At 32.6% G+C, this 17,648-nt stretch overlaps 2 protein-coding genes across 2 annotated transcripts in view; one reads left to right on the forward strand and one right to left on the reverse strand.

The window, feature by feature from the left end:
• Window positions 1-3,094: 3,094 nt before the first annotated feature.
• Window positions 3,095-4,460, reverse strand: Roe1 (grpE protein homolog, mitochondrial Roe1). Its single transcript, XM_072542344.1, has 4 exons — window positions 4,301-4,460; window positions 4,079-4,238; window positions 3,699-4,016; window positions 3,095-3,360 (listed from the first exon to the last, which is right to left on the reverse strand). Exons 1-4 carry the CDS (start codon window positions 4,372-4,374, stop codon window positions 3,256-3,258), a joined length of 657 nt encoding a protein of 218 aa, XP_072398445.1. The 5' UTR covers window positions 4,375-4,460; the 3' UTR covers window positions 3,095-3,255.
• A 250-nt stretch (window positions 4,461-4,710) lies between these two features.
• The window catches only part of Lrrk (Leucine-rich repeat kinase), a 52,379-nt gene continuing 39,441 nt past the window's right edge, over window positions 4,711-17,648 (forward strand). The window contains 3 exon segments of the mRNA XM_072542343.1: window positions 4,711-4,949; window positions 5,050-5,247; window positions 5,604-5,769. Coding sequence (XP_072398444.1) covers window positions 4,809-4,949; window positions 5,050-5,247; window positions 5,604-5,769 — 505 coding nt within the window. The 5' untranslated portion in view covers window positions 4,711-4,808.

The following is a 17,648-nucleotide window of genomic DNA, read 5'->3' on the forward strand; positions in this document are numbered from 1 at the left end:
AACCATTTGGGAGCATATTTTTGTTTTAATTATAATCCAATTTCTAATATTTCATTCTTATTTGTTAATACCTTTCACGATTGGCCTTTCACAGCTTCTTTATCCCCTTAGCGATCATTCTCTTCATTTAAAACTTCCAGTTTTTAATAATATATTTTCTTGGTTTCTGTAATTGATTTATATTTGGATAATTCTTCAATCGGTAAAAGATCCTCTTTTTGTGCAATTAAAAAAACAATTTCCTTTTGATACAGAACAATTTATAGTGTATTTTTATGTATGAGAGAGTAATAAAACAATAAATTATGTATGCAAATCCCTAAACTGTTGATACGGGTGACTCAATGAAAAACAGATATTTGTCAACAAGTTTACAGAAGTATATAGGAAAACAATTTTAAATTGAGTATGACCACCAGGTATAAAGGTTGGAGCAGAATAGAATACAATAGTTGTGAGGGTTACTAATCCCTAAATAAGGTTGCCAGTGTCGGAGTGATGGAGGTTAACAGGTACTAATGAATTTGCAAGAAATGTAAGATGTTTATTTTATTGGTTATATATAACCAATAAAAGTTTAATAAGTACCTACCTATTTGCAAAATAAAGTTTAATTCTTTGCCTATTTGCAAAATAAAGTTTAATTCTTTAGATAAAATAAAACGTTTTATTTTATCTGAAATGAGTGCATTCCACGAAGTAAGGGTTTCAACAATCAAACATTTAATTCTTTAATTCCAGGAATCTACGACAGTAATTGACTAGATAATTACCTTCTAAACTTATTCCACAGAAAATGTGATAGTGGGTTTTTCCATTTTGTATATAGGAAGGTCCAAGTGGCGTATTCAAAATTCTTAACAGTTCACTAAAAGTAGGTACTTCAGTTGCAAGGTGCAGTTTATTGTGTATACTAGTGTTATGGAAAATTTGGAAGTGCCGTGTAAACGCCGAAAAATTGGTCCTCTAACAGTTAATGAAAAAACATTAATATTTAATTGTTTTAAATCATTTACAGACAAACGTTTATGTGAAAGTGTTGATGAGACCGTTGAGTTAGTTAGCAGTACACTTGGTGTTGGGAAATCTACGATTTACAGAGTTATTAAAGAAGAGAAATGTGGTAGTTTTCAAATGCCACGTAATGCTCCAGGGAAACCAAAATTTCAAATAGAATATCATTTTAAAGAAGGACTTCGACGGAAAGTGCATGAATTCTTCTTTAGACAAGAATTTCCAACATTGGATAAAGTTCTTGTCTCAGTTCGAGATGATAAGGATTACCCAGAAATGAGTCGAAGTACGTTATGGAAACTTTTAAAAGAAATAGGCTTCCGCTGGAAAAAGAATCCCGGAAAGTCTATTTTATTAGAAAGAAGCGATATTGTCATATGGAGAAGACATTTTCTAAGAACCATAAAGGAAATGAGAAACCAAAAAAGAAAAATATTTTATCTTGATGAAACATGGATCAACGAGGGTCATACACCAAATAAATTTTGGCAGGATGAAACTGTTATAAGTCAAAGGCACGCTTTTGTAAATAACTTATCTACTGGTTTAAACCCACCATCAGGAAAGGGACGCAGGCTGATAATAGTACACATTGGCAGTTCAGACGGTTTTGTTGAAGGTGGTTTATTAACTTTTGAATCAACTCGTACCGGTGACTACCATGAAGACATGAACGCTGATGTCTTTCAAGAATGGTTCGAACAAATGATAGATCTTCTTCCTAAGAACTGTGTAATAGTAATGGATAATGCAAGTTATCACTCCAGACTTATAGAAGGACTGCCCACAACAAAGTGGTTAAAAAAGACTTGCAGAATTGGCTGAGTTCAAAAAATATTACGTACCATCCCGGATCTATAAGAAAGGAACTTTATTCGTTGTGTGCCCTTCATAAAGAAAAATTTAAAAAATACGAAATTGATGAAATTGCCAAAAATCGTGGAATGACAGTACTTAGATCCCCACCATATCATTGTGAATTAAACCCGATTGAACTGGTATGGGCACAGATAAAGAGTGAAGTTTCAAGAAAAAATACCACTTTTAAAATTCATGATGTTAAACAGTTGTTTTTGGAGGCCGTAAATAATGCAAAACCTGAAAACTGGGAAAAGGCAGTAAATCACACTATTAAAGAAGAGGAAAAAATGTGGAAGCTGGACAATATTACTGATAAAATGATCGAGCCAGTTATTATAAATCTTGGTTCTGAAAGTTCATCTTCTGAATCTGATTTGGATTTGTAACAAGTAGCTGTAAGTTTTATATTAATATTTTTATTCATCTATTTAACATACCTTAGACGGTTTTAAAAACTCTTTTTCTCTTTTGTAATTTTTAAAAATTAAAAAAAATGTGAATTTTTTAAAACCCTTTTTAATGTATTCCAGTCAGTTCTAATATAGTGTGTGATAAAAGAGGTCACTTTTGTTTACATACACATAACACTTTATAACACTGAAATAATTCATTTATTTTTTACAATTATTCAAAGTAATTTTTCAATTAATCTTGAGCACGTCCATGGAGTGGTCGGAGCTACCAGTTAAAATTATGATAATTACTCTCTCGTTCATAAAAATAAACTATAACACACACAAATTAACATACAACAAGAAAAATAAGGTTATTTCAACAAAAATAAAGAAAAATTGATAGAACACAATTACCAACCTACTAATTTACACAAAGTTTGCTTTTAATAATGAAAAGAGCTAGAGGTATTATGAAACCTGGTGAGACACTAAAGTGTACTTTCATAATTATACTTTGGAAGATATTTCTAAATCAGCACATATTAAATATGGCTTTTTACGAAATAGTAGTCACAGTAAACAATTAGAAGAGTCCATTTATGTGACGAGGAGTGTTTGTTATACAACATGTAAACTTTTTCAATTTTATTAAAATACAGTATCACCTACTGTACCACTTTCTTTTAATTTGTTCTACTTATTCTCCAATAAAACTTTCTTATATTGTTCTACATTTTCTTTAATTATATTCCTGACTGTCTTGACTCATTTAGCATAAAAATTATAATGAACAAATGCACAATAAAACAAATAAAGCACCAAAAGAAACTTAACAATAAAAAACTTTACTCAAAATTTTATTACAAAATGATACACTGTAACTGGGTATTAAAATTGTAGGTACTGTCTTGTGAAATAATCAAAACCACCATGGACCAATACAAACTTATAAATAAATCATCTAGGAAAATAATAACACATTTATTTATTTTGATACACCCACTAACGCTGGTCTCAGAACTCGATCATGGAGTTTGTATCCTATTTTTGAGACTATCACTACTGTGTTTGGATCTTTACCCTGCACCTCCTGCAAAAGAAATATACTCATTCAAAACTATCTTAGTTCAATATTAATTGCAGAAAATAGACTGCCTGCTAGAATACAAATCTCTCTACATAGATAACTTCCCACAATGGATATATTATTGATTAAATATGAAAACATAAGAATAAATTACTTTCTCATATAGTTCCTTATGATTGTAACCTGCTTATACACTCTAAAAACTTGTGATATCTTAGACACACCGAAAACGGATGATTCTGCAGAAAAAACTGTTTTTCAAACACATGTATATGAAATACTCTTACATTATTTATCAATATTTCAAAATATTAACTTTTTCTTTTAATAATAATACCTACCTGTTGAAACAGAGCTTCGTGGAAATTGGGATTAAACTTTTCATCTATAGGATTCACTTTTTCAAGTCCGTGCCTCTTAAAAACACTCAACAACTGAGCTTCTGTCATCTTAAGACCTTCATATAAACTTTTAAGATGAGGATTATTGCTGCTAACTTCCTCTTTAGGTACAGTCTCTGTAGCTTTGTTCAAAACATCCGCAACATCTAGTAGATCTTTACAAAAGCTTTGGATTCCATAAATTTTGGCTTCTGCTATTTGTTTGGTCAATCGTGTTCTTAAGTTTTCAGTTTCAGCTAATGCCCTTTTGTATTTATCCTGGAAACAACAACAAATTCATTAGACACAGTTTAAGCATTTATGATCCACAAGAGACTTACCATTAACTCATCTTTCTGGCTCGTTAGTTCTGTAAGTTGTTTATTCAAATTTTCAATATCTGCGTTAGCTTGAGACTTCGGTTCTGTCTCGTTAGACGTTTGTGATTCATTCTTAGCTTCGGAAGGGGTTGTCTTTCGACGTGAAGAAACAGCTATACTTCTGCAAATATACATTGCGCAATTATTACAAGTAAACTCTACATAAAATACTGAATATATTACCTGGAATTGAAAACAAGAGAATCACTAATGGTTTGTCCACACTTTAGAAAATTTCTTACACTAATTAATGCCATTTTTGGAAATTTGGAAAATTCGTTCCTAAAACTTTGAGGTTATCTCTAGAAGTGGAACTGAAATGACAATCGATTGACGTCACGCTTCTTCTGATATAAGCACTAAAAGTAAAGGATTAACAGAAAAAGAATCTAACTCAGATACCTATTACCTATTGACAAAATTAAAAGAACTGACATTTTTAACATAAAATAGGGTTTGTCTTAAAATCTTAGATTAAAGAATTAAAATGATGTTGTTATGAAAGGGAATTACCCAAATATGTATGATTTAAAAAAAAAAAAGAAGATTTTCAAAAGTCATAAATACATATAAACATCAATTTTGACGTTTTTGTCATGGTCAGTGCACTTTCTTACTCTTACTACACATTTGAGTAATTGTTTACTTAATTATGCATAGAGTTGAAATTAATTAATGAAAGAAACGATGAATGAAATTACTCAATGTAATTGGTTCTACCCACACATCTATCAATATTAATACTCAGTCTACAGTTCCTGCCTTTGTGACACAAAAAATGTTGGATTCTTCACCTGAAGATGAAGACTTCCCTGGACGTCTTTTACACCAGGTACTTTTGCAATAGATATTTTAATTTTTCCGCTTGAGATATTCTTACTAAACTTCCTGCACGCAACAAATGTGTATAACTTTCTTCCTTTCTTCTACAGGCTGCTCTATGGGATAACACAGAATTGCTAGAAGACTTACTGGCTGGAGGTCAACAAAATTTCATCAATTCTCAAGACAGTTGGGGTAGAACGCCCCTGCACGCAGCTGCTATTACTGATAACTCAAAATGTCTTCAGTTTCTTTTAAATTCCGGTGCTGACCCAAACATTCAATGTGGGCTACGAGGAGAAAAAAAGGTATGTATATGAATCAAATTGTTTCTTTCAATTATAAGAAATTTCTGGCAATAGATATATGCCATCTCTCAGCCAATAGATAGCTACATATTTGTGGTTTTTTAATTATATTTGTCATTAGAAACTTAACAGAATAGCGACGAATCTTAGATCAGGCCAGGATCCACAAAGGATTGTCAAGCTAAAGATGATGTTGATGATGAATTATATATGTTATTTTACACTATTTGTTTTTAGAGTTGTTTATAAATGCAATAAGAGCTGTATGTGTGATATATTATCACAGCGAAGGCATTGAAATGAACTTCTTGAAACTAAAAAATATTGAGGAATTTTGTATTAATGTCTTGTTTCAGACACCATTGCATTTAGCAGCCGAACATGGGCATGTGAAGAACATTTTGAGTTTGTTGCAACATAATGCAGATCTCTCCATAAGGGATTCAAAAGGGATGACAGGTATTGACTTGGCAGAAAAATGTGGTCATGTGAAGTGTGTCATGGTTCTTAAAGAGGCTTCAGGTAAGTTTTTTTAAGAAAATTTTTATTTCTTGTGTAATATTTGGTGTACAAAAATGAGAATAACTTTTTTTATATTGGTATTCAACATTTTAATTGTAATTCTTATTTTTCTTTTCTTTATCTATTTACTTTAGATGTTTTTATCTGTTTTGTTAAATTCTCTTTTCACATTTGAATTCTTCCTTTTATATAGTAAAGTACATATTGAGCAGTAAGGGTGACAGTACGTAAACCTGCCATACTTCCTTACGATATATGTCTCTTTTGATATATTTCCATTAATTCGAACTGAAGCCACCTCCAATACATACAAGTCAGCAATCATCTAAGTATTTCCATAAGCTGGTCATGCCATACTATACCAAAATCTTTTTCATAATCAATGAAACGCATAGAAATCAACATTACATAATGATAGAGTTGAAGTAGAATTTGTATACTGTTCTTCTCTCATTTTTTTTAGCTTTTTTAAGTTATTATTAATATTTTTTTACTATTTGTTAAAATGCCACCGCAGTTGCCTTTTATTACATCAGCCATCTGTTTCATACAGCTTCCCATTGCTTAATTTTTACTCTATTGTGTGATCTCAATTTTTCATTTGTAACATCAATAATAGTTGTTTTTATGGCTTTTCTTTTGCCCATTCACTTAAAGTATCAGCCACATCAATGACATTTCTTCTTATTTTATTAATTTTCTGTAAATTCTAAGTATCATAAGTATTTTTAGTGTCTTTTTATGTCTTATATTGTTTTTCCTTGTTTTTTTGTTATTATAAATATTTCTAGTAATAGTACTTTTGGCTGATATTTCTTATTAAACTGTTAGAATATTGTAGATTGTTTTTTGTGGCATAATAATGTTAAGGTTGTTGTATAGTACATTTATGTGTACCTTTTATTTCTTTTGTCAGTTTTCTTTTTGAAGAAAAATATGCTACTACCCCTTACTATGTACACTAACTTAATCCCTGCCTAATGTAGATGTGTAATTATTATCTCACTAGGATCAATAACAATGGAGGGAAACAAAATATATGAGGAAGCAATAACTTTTTCACAAGTGACTACAAAGTGCTTGTTTTATTTACACAATATTATGAAAACAAAATTGATGAAAAGGACCAAAATAAGATGGCAGTAGATTCCATAACAATTAGGAATTGAAAGAGCTAGAATACAAGCAAGACATTGTCAGGAAAAATTATAATGCAAGATCAAAAACAACTGTATTTCCAAGTGTAAAAAGGAACTTATATAAATTGTTCCTTAGTAGGAAGTTTTTGTCTGAAATTGACAGAAAAATTGTAAAAAATTATAAGTATATTTAGAAACCTAAATGCTCTGAAAACAACCCTCTTTTTTGAAATGTGCTGTTAGCTATCTCAAATAACCAACCATTTGTTTACATTTTTTCTAGGACATAAAATACCTCATTGCATTACGATTTTACATTTTTCTAAACATAAAATGTATTTTTTACAAAAATTATATAAAATATATTAGTAAAAACATAATCAAATAACAGTTATCCAAAGCCAGCTGATGTACTTGATATTTATCAAGAAAATTAACAAATCATGGCATAAAATTAATTGGTTATACAATTTGTCACAGTAAGATCAAAGACAAAATCTTATCTTATATTAAATAAGATGTATTTAAATCAAGTGAATGTTTGTAGTAAAGTAAACATATAATTATGTGAGTTGATAAAATCAACCAATACTTTTGCATCTCACTTTAATAATATAAATTATTGGTACTAGTGGAGTAAGGGGGTACAATGTCTACGGATTTGTAATTTATATCAATGAATTCTCTTTCACTTACTGATATTGTACAATGATTTTTTGTATTGTACACTAGTGTATAATAGACCAGCATTTATGTGTGATTGACCTAAAGAAAGCGTTTGACGGAGTAAGACTCAAAGATGTAATCCATCTTCTGGATAAGAGAGAAGTTCTTCTAAATATACTCGGCCAAAAAAGAGACTGTGTGTTAGAGCGAGAAATTTCCTGCAGAGAGGTGACAGGTGATAAGTCTGGGAGGCGCCAAATACAGAAAAGCCCAACATTATGGTCCCATTTGGGCGGTGGTGGTTTTAGCTGGTAACGAGCCTGGCATTGGACCTTCTGGCTTGAGTCCCGCACTGTTCTGTGAAGCCTTCAGCTCTGCAGTTCGGACATAAAGTCTTTCCACCACCTTGAGCAAACAAAAAAAAAAGGTTACACTAACCTACTTTTAACAAAAAAAAATAATAGTTTGTTAGCCTGTTTAGGTTAGATTTAGTTGATTTAGGTTAGATTTGGTTATGTTAGGTGAGGTTATATTAAAACATTTTATTCTTACCTATAACAAAAATGACTGGTTCGTTAGCAGTTTTAAGTTAGATATGGTTAAGTTAAGTTTCGTTAGGTTAGGTTTGGTTGGGTTGGGTTAGTTTAAGTTAAGTGAGGTTACATTAAATTTTTCAAATAAAATTTTTAGGTCTTTTCAAAGTTAAAACTGGCAACAATGTCGAATGTACATAAAATTTTACTTTATCTTTATGTGCAATAAGCCATATTGTTTTGAAAGATTAAAATTCGTGATTACTTTAACTACACACAAATTAGAAATGTTTGGAAAGGTTTTTTACTGTTTTTATTTTCTTTTTTACAATAGGTAATCTTTAGTATTTTTTAATTTAGTAGCAAGTTCGGATTATATTACATATTTCTATTTAAAAATTCCTCTATCTGTACGAAATTAGTAGTCTCTATCATCATTGGTTATCTACCAAACGATTTGATAAATACGAAATTGGACAATTGTGTCATTTAACGAGATATAAATGAAGTCAATCAACTTTAACCGTGAGTTTCCTGTGTACATCTTTTCCACAAGTCTAATAGTGTCGATTTTTAAGAAATTATTAGATGTTTGTCTTGAATAATAGCCAAGTGGTAGGTGGAATGACAATCTTCGATATATTCAACAATCCGCCAATGAACAAAAGAAAAAGAAGAAGAATTTTTTGTGTTAGCATAACGATAATAAAATGTTGAACTATGTACTTAAACTTCCTTCACATTCTTGACCTTTTCGCTCGTGTACAAGGAACTTGTACAAAAATCTTTTGTTTATAAACGATATTGCCTAATCTTATCACAAGTTGTAATAAGCACTTTTCCGCTTTTTTCTTATAATCTTGAGTTTACTAATGATATATTTAAAAATAATCGTATTGATTTATAAATTCTTCATACGCTGTAATTATCAAGAGTCCACAATCTCTAAAATGATAACCCCTTGGCGTGAGACTTTGTCATTTGAGGATTTGAATCTGTGTGTTTTATATAGTACGGTAAAATTGTAACAATTAGAAAAATATGTCTTTTTAGATATATTCTACAGTACATTTAAAATTATTAATGCTATCTCGATCTTATTTACCTGTGATCTAAAAAGCCTCATTTGTGTTAAAGCTTAAAATTTCGCACAACTAGAACCTTCTTTTTAGATTTTCCTTCGATTTTAACTTACATTGTATTTCTTCTAAGACCTTCCTTCGATTTTATCTTGCATTTTATTTTTATGCCCTTATTAGATGGCCTAAATATTCGAATTTCGTCCTTGTCAGTTCTTCCTTTTTTATTTAATTTCTCCATAGCGTAATTAATTTCTTAGATACAAGCTCTTATAGCGTTACTTTAATCCTTTTTCCAATTTGTGCACTCTACATTATTCCCTTCCACTTTATATAGTTATATAGTTATATATTGTTCCACCTTTAATGTAGCAGATTTGCCCTCTGCATCCTCAGATATTACCCATCTAAATTTAACACAAAATTGTGGACCAAATATCCACCTTTCTCAATCTCCAGTATCTTCAGATTACTTGCAATTCAGAATAAAAGAATAGAAGGGAGAGTTACTGAAACTCAAACACACTCTAAGCACATCTCCAGTATCTCCAGATTACTTGCAATTCAGAATAAAAGAATGGAAGGGAGAGTTATTGGAACTCAAACACACTCTAAGCACAATCTCTTGGATCTCTTGATCTCAAGCTAATGATATCCTTGAAACCTAAAAGTTTGAAATACCAAAAATTATAGATGTATATCTGAGAGTAACTGAGAGTCACGCAGAGAAGAATGGAGCGGTCCATGTTAGGAATAACTCTGCAAGACAGAATAACCAACGAAGACATCAGGAGAAGAACCGGAGTGACTGACATCATCGAGAAGATAGCCAGACTAAAATGGAGATGGGAGGACATATAGCCAGAATGACAGATGGGCGATGGACAAAGAGGTTATTGGAATGGAGGCAAAGGGAAGACAAGAGAAGCGTCGGTCGACCACCTACAAGATGGACTGACGATTTAAGAAGACTCAATAAAAACTGGATAAGAGCGGCGCAAGATAGACGGGGTTGGAAACATGAAGAAGAGGCCTATGTTCAGCAGTGGACTCTTGAGGCTGGATGATGATAGATTTCTATCACATCGAGAAAAATGAGCTACTTTGGTCACATACTAAAAAACGAGAAATACGAATTGATGCGGCTGGTTATATAAGGGAAGGTGGAAGGCAAAAGAGGACCGGGAAGAAGACGCACGTCCTGGCTGAAGAAGAGACAATGGAGTGGGAAAACGTCAATAGAACTTTTTAGAACGGCTGCAGAGTCAAATAGGCCATGATGATCGCCACTGTCCTTAGGGATGGGGCACTTTAAGAAGATCACATCGATGGTTTAGTGACACTCTTGAACCAAATTTATGGTTCAGGCGTATTACCCAAAGATTGGTTAACATTGATCTTTATTTGTCTCCCCAAAAAGAAAAACGGAAGAGAATGCGGTGATTACCGCAATCCAAAGGGGGTTTCTAAAATCATAGCTTCAAAATGAAAGCGCCAAGTTGACGATCTTGTATCCATCGAGAGGGGTGAAACTATAGCTGCATAAATTTGTTTATCTGCCTCAGGAGCCTACATAGAGCTAATATTTCCCCGAAAACGAATCAACAGGGGTTTTTGGATGGCCTCGAGCCTCGTGGATGGGTTGAGCTTAATAAAAAAAGGTGGATAGATAAGACATTGTTTTTTTCATGGTTTAATACGTTTGTCGAGTATTCTACAGCTTCGAAGGATTCACCGGAAATCCTATGTTTTCCACCTCATTGCACGCATCGTCTATAGGACTTTAATGTTGCATTTATGAAGCCATTAAGTGCATATTATGGCGATGAGGTAAGGAAATGGCTTAGAACAGATCCTGGAAGAGGAGTAACATTTCAGCAGATTTCGTCCTTATTTAGTGCCGCATATTTAGGAGCAGCTACAATGGCTACTGCGATAAATGGTATTAAAGCAACCGGCGTGTGGCCTGTGCATATGGCCGTTTTTTCTGAAGAATATTTTGTGCCATCAGCTACAAATGATATAGAAATTGACTCCAGTAGGCCTGAAAATCGAGTAGATCTTATTATACAGTCCATTAGAGAGACGCCGGAGCCTCAACCACGATCCTCCAAAGAAAGTGACACTTGTTTTAAGTTCGTAACTTCCAAAGCTATCGTAGCAGTGCCTAAAGTGCACCAATCATAGAAACGCGTATAAAAAAAAGAGGAGAAACCGCCATTTTAACCTTATAGCCCTGCAAAATGGAGCTGAAATGGTTAAAGGAAAAAACTTAGGCTATGGAGGCGAGATCACCAAAAAAAAAAGATAGCAAAGATCAAAGCAAATCACGGACGAGTAAAAAATCGAAAGAATCGTCAGATTCAGAAGGCGAAATACTAACTGCTTGTATTGCGGAGACTTTTAGTTCCACAGAGGGATGGATAAGCTGTTCCAGTTTCCATAAATGGGCTCCCAATTCATGTGCAGTTAAGGGGAATCCGTCGAAGTGTGAACTAGTTTTCAGTTAGATGATTTTTATGCCATATTTTGTATGATTTAGGAGATGTTTTAAGTCATGATATTTTTTCCTAGAATGCTTACGGACTTTAACTACATATACTTAAATTTGGGCACGTTCGTAACACCAAAATAAATGTGGAAATTATGTTAAATTTTTTTTAAGTATCCATGGTTCACACTTTCCCGTCAATTTGGGCTAAGTGTGACAATGGACTTTAGCTTACAACAGCGTGTGTTATTTTTGGGGCAAGTGTAAATAATTTAAAATTGCAAAAAAAACCGAATTTTTTAGTGTTTGAAAAATTTCACAAAATTTACGTCAAAAATAAAATGATCCCTTCTATCTTTAACTGGTTGTGGTAAAGTTTTTACGATATCGTCTTCAACTATCATATCCGTGTCCTCTATATCAGGCCAAACAAAGGTGTTATTATTTTTTTTATATCTTCAAAATCAAATTTTCTATTAATTTTCAATCTTGTTATCAATTCTTCCAATGTTTAATATGTTTTTCAGATGTGTACTCTACAACAACCCAAATACCCAGCGCAATTTGGGTCTTTCCCAACTCTCCAACTGTTGGCACTTCCTTCTCAATTATTTGCTCGTTTTCTTCAAATATTTCACGATCTAAATCATCTTCAGAGTCAACATATTCTACCAAATCTTCTTCCGATTCTGAGCTACTAATAGTTTCTTCTCGATTCTTAATCCTCTTCGGTTTTTGAATTTTTGCTTCTTTTTTCTTTCTGCGTTCTTCTTTTGTTTGTTTTTCTATTTCTTTTATGTTCTTCAATCTATTTTCTTCTGTAAGTTTATTCAGAACTTCTTCGGAAGTAACGACTTCTGCCACAGCAACTACTTTTTTCTTTTTGAGCCCGAAGGACTTTGCTTATTTGTCTGTTTATCGATGTTTAATAGCAGCTCCGCAAAACTTATTTTTGAAGAACTACTACTTGGAGTTGCATCAGAAATATTGGTTGTATGGTTTATCACATTCTGGTCTTTTTTTACCGACTGATCAATATTGCCGGCGTTAATAGCATCCATATTAGTATTTGCGGTTTCAGCTACATTTATTGTTTGGTCTTCTAAACTCTTTTGTTCTTTCCATCTTCTTAGGCTTTCAGGGTGGTATTTTTCCTCTGGTATGACATTACGGTTAAATGGATATATACCAGCTTTTCTAAACCCGTTTTTGACAATTTCTAGGCTTACGTTTTTCCATATAGTGCCTATCGTCAGAGAAAACTCTTTTTTTGGAATTTTAAGGCCAATAAAGTTGTTGGTAATTCAACTAGTTCAATACTAATATGGGTACTAGGACCGTCATATATCAACAGTACCGGCCTATTTTCTCCTAATGCGGGAATAAACGTTTTTTTTAAAATAATTAAAAAATACGTCACTCTCCATTCATCCATTGGGACTGGCTGTATAAGCAGTTCCCGGAAATGAGTTCTTGTTATCTGGTAGCCAGGAATCCCAAAGATGTTTTCCCTTGAATACGATTAGTGGTGGTGCCTTCGTCCCTGATGCAGACACTGCTGAAAGAACCGTGGTGTTTTCTCTTCCTGGACTGGAAGTAGTTCTGGAACTTGGTTTACCTTTAGCTACCACGACTTTGTTTTTTTTGTGGTCGTGAGAAATGGATGTTTCGTCCATATTTCACACGAGTTGCGGCTTGTCCTCTAATTTTAGCCGAACTTAAGTTTTTTTGAGAATATCAAAATATTCTTGAATGATGAAAAGATCTGTCATTTTTTTTCTTGAGTACTCCACAGTTTGGGGTTTTTTATGCTAAGTTGGTGACGTCTTTTAAAACTCCCGAACCACTCATCCCCAGGAGTGTTATCCTTAAATGGAGTTTTTATGTCATTTTTGGTAACAAATTCGCGAACAATCTCTAGTAGTTCCAATCTGGATATTCCAAATCCCCACTGCTCCATAGTTTTTAGTCCTTGGGCCAATCTAGTCTCATCTTGGAGAGGAATCGCTGGAGCGCTCCCTTGCGATTTGCTTTTAACTCCTCGAGCACCAGTCACATGGTAGTGTGATTACTACTATAACAATCATATTTGCCTTATTTCAAGACCTTGAAAGTTATAGATTTGTTTTAAAACAAAACAAAAAAAATTGGAATATTAAGGACATTTTCCACGTGGAGAATAGCCGTCTCTAAAGTCCAAGTATCTATGATAAGCAACCTCATGAGTGACCTGACGATGGTCTTAAAATTATAGAGCCCCTTAATCGGCCATCCAAAGTACTTTTCTCGCCTAATTATGTCCAAATTGTTTATTTATTTTGTATTAAATGATTTTATTTTAAAAATATTTGAATAACTAAAACTTCTACATCGAGTGAACACACGTTTATGTTATCTCGCTCTGTCATAACTAAAGCTCGGATTATAGGCAAAATGCCTTTTTTGCCTATTTTGCCTATTGTAATTGTTTTTTGCACTTTTTGCCTTTTTTCGTAAATTCAGCCAATTTGTGCCTTTTTTAAAATTTCATGGTACTACCCATGATATTATTCTATTACTAAACCATTCTATAATAAAATTTTGGGTCAATAATAAAATATCAATGGTTTTTCAACAGATTTCTAGGAAAATGTACCTGATCGAGACTTGAGGGTTAACTATTTGGAAATCCCTAAGCTTTATTAGTTTATTATCAGTTGTACAGTCGGTTACTGTATCAGAGTTTAGTCACAAATTGCTATATCCTAATTTAGTTTTGTTGCGTATACCGAAAAGCAAAGAACACGTTTTCAAACGTTTTAGACATTTGTGTGAAAAGCTGACATCTAAATTAAGGCTATGGATCGCACCTTATTCGGAACTTTCTCTAGAAGGAGATGGAGCATTTTGTAAACCATGCGGCAAATCGGTAAGTTTTATTTTCTCTCTTTTTTTCTCGTCCCACAACATAACTAAATTCTAAAGCGGTTTTAGAATTCTAATTATTTTTTTTTTTAATTCTCAGATTTCAAGTAGAAAAAAGTACTTTATTGACCAGCATTGTGGAACCCCACTTCATAAACGTAATTTGGAAAAATTAAATTCCTCTAAAAAAGCCCTAATAGTTGCCTAAAAGTTAGCCCAAATATCTCTGAGGGATAGTTTAAGCAGTTCAAAAAAAGGAAGAAGACGTATTTAAATTTGATTTATGCCAGATGATGATTGCATCCAACATTCCTCTATATAAAGTTAATAACCCTAGTTTTAAATGCTTTTTCGAAAAATATCTTAATAAATCCTTACCGGACGAGAGTACATTGAGAAAACATACTGTGGAAAAATGGTATGTGGAATTATTTCAAAAATTAAGCGGGAGTTAGAGGGCAATTTTTTGTATATTATCGTGGATGAAACGACAGATGTATGCGGCAGGTATATAGCTAATTTAATGATTGGAATTTTGAACGAAAACTTTGCGAGAAAACCTTATTTAGTTGCCGTTAAAGAATTGGAAAAAACAAACAATTTAACAATAAGTCGATTTATACAAGATAGTTTAACAAACCTCTTTTTACCCAACGCTATACCAGTGAATAAAATAGTTTTAATGCTTTCAGATGCTGCGGCATATATGTTAAAAGCTGCTGTTAATTTAAAGATTTTTTATCCTAATTTAATTCATTGCACTTGTGTGGCCCACGGGGTAAATAGAATTGCTGAAGAAATATCCAATCTGTTTCCGTTGGTAAATAATTTTATAAATTTTATGAAAAAAGTTTTTGTAAAGGCTCCGTTGAGGGTGCAAATATACACTGCAATGAAATAGAATTAGTTGTCAGAATTTGATAATGATATTTCCGAAGTCATTCGAAAAGCAAAAAAAATATTAAAAAATCCCAAATTGAAACAGGAACTCGCTTATATCAATGACAATTATAAATTAATAGTTACCGCAATTATCTTATTAGAAAAACAAGAGATAAATTTATGTGAGTCCGTAAAATTAATAGATAATTTAAAGACGAAAATTAAATCGGCACCTGGAAGTAACGGTCAAATAATTTAAAAAGAAAAGAAATATGTTTTCGACAAGAATGAAGGTTTTTCGTTTTTATCTAATGTTGCTAAAGTTTTGAATGGGACATTTTCCGAGGAATTTCAAATTATGCCAGATTTATTATCCGCTCTGAAATATGTTCCAATTACATCTGTCGATGTCGAACGTTCGTTTTCAATGTACAAATTAATTTTAAGTGATCGAAGACACAGTTTTAAGACCGAAAATATTGAAAAACATTTAGTTGTTTCTATTAATGATAAAATTTTAATTTACAGTTATTTAGTTACTAGTTTATTTATACTAATGTTATTATTATGATGTGTAAATATATCTGCCTTAAGTTAATATTACGTTAATTCACTTTGTACAATAAATAATAAGTTATATTCCTTTATTGCCTATATTTTGCCTAAATGATAATATTCCTGCCTTTTTTAATAAAAATCTTTGCCTATATAGGCGCCTTTTTCTTCAATTTTTGTTGCCTAAAAATCCGAGCTTTAGTCATAACACTGTTGCCGTTCTTTGTTTGCGCATCTCAGAGACAAAGCGAAATTTGCCAAGTTGTACTTGTAATTTTAGGTAATTATTTTAATGTTTAATTTATTATTTTAATCATAGAACGGTTTGCTGTCATCTTCCCATTTTCCAAATCAAACTCTTTCCATGATTATTATTGTATATTTTAGATAAATTCTTAAATTTTTTCTCCTTGTACTATTTAGTTGTTAGCATTCGTTATCTTGTAGAAGTTTTGATTAAGCGTAACAAATGGCATATACATTTTTTTTCTTCTTTTGACCGACCCATTTCGCGCTACCTTCCGTCACTTCCTATTTACGTAATAATAACCCACCTTTGCCCTTTCCGTATTTTTTAGGTCAATCTACTGGCCTATATCGGACGACGTTGCCGCTTCCCCCGATAGTAGAAATGTACCGCTCCAACGTTTTACCGACGAGGAAGAGCCTCGAGGAGTCAAAAAAGTGCCTTACTCTAAATATGTAGTTGATTTTTTGTTATGTTTTTCGAAAAATGAGCGCTTACAAAGTGATCGCTAGGTGCTGCTTCACGGCCGTGTTAGTTATTATTCTCGGTTACTTGGTTTTGTTGTTGTTGAAGAGGAAGTTTAAATTCAATGGTTGGTTTGATGTAATCGGAGAATAACTTTTGTCGAGATAGGTGAGTAGAGTATAATATTTGCGATTTGAAATCTAGATGGGAAACAAATGTGGACAAGTGTTAATTTTCAACCGGTCTTTTGACCGCAAAATAATACAGGCATCAGGTTTTTGCAATAGACTAGTCAATAACGTTAAAATTTTGTTCGGTTATAGAAGAGATTAAGAATAACATTAAAATATATTTGTTAAACCTTGATATCTATGCTACGTATTCAGGGTACGGATTCTATTTAACGTCAGCTATGTGGTTGTTGATTTGTGGTTTTCTACATAGTTCCCGTCTATTTTTCCAGTATTTGTCTGGCACTAAAGTCGTCTTATGTTAGAGCTGGAAGTTGAGTGGCGTCTTTTTGGAAATCCGGAATATCTTAATATATAAATAAGACAGGATTATTATTAATTTTTTTATGTTCTCTTGCTAGTTTCCCCTTTCTGCGAATATTAGCTGCTGCTTTTCCTGATAGGATGGGACTGTGAAGTAGGTTATCGACATACCAAGTGTAGGATCAGTTCACCCATACGGGAGCACAATATTTATCTACGAAATAGACTCTATGGCCATCGCTTAACATCGCATAGCCATTAGAGATCACCAAGTAGTCCCAGAAAACTTTGAATAGTATTATTTCCTGTTTTCAATTTGACAGAGACTTTTTTGAGATGTTTTCTAAAGGAGAGGGTACTTAAGATATTGATTATTCGGGACTGTTTTGTCTGGGAAACATATATTTAAAAAATGGCGAGAACT

This window comes from Diabrotica undecimpunctata, chromosome 8, assembly GCF_040954645.1.
Source record: "Diabrotica undecimpunctata isolate CICGRU chromosome 8, icDiaUnde3, whole genome shotgun sequence".
Lineage (NCBI taxonomy): Eukaryota > Metazoa > Arthropoda > Insecta > Coleoptera > Chrysomelidae > Diabrotica > Diabrotica undecimpunctata.

Bases quoted from the DNA above. Each gene is read 5' to 3' on its own strand.
- Roe1 (XM_072542344.1), bottom strand. From the start codon at position 4,374: ATGGCATTAATTAGTGTAAGAAATTTTCTAAAGTGTGGACAAACCATT. The intron at 4,239-4,300 runs GTAATATATTCA...GTATATTTGCAG, and splicing joins TCTCTTGTTTTCAATTCCAG to AAGTATAGCTGTTTCTTCAC. The intron at 4,017-4,078 runs GTAAGTCTCTTG...TGTTGTTTCCAG, and splicing joins GCCAGAAAGATGAGTTAATG to GATAAATACAAAAGGGCATT.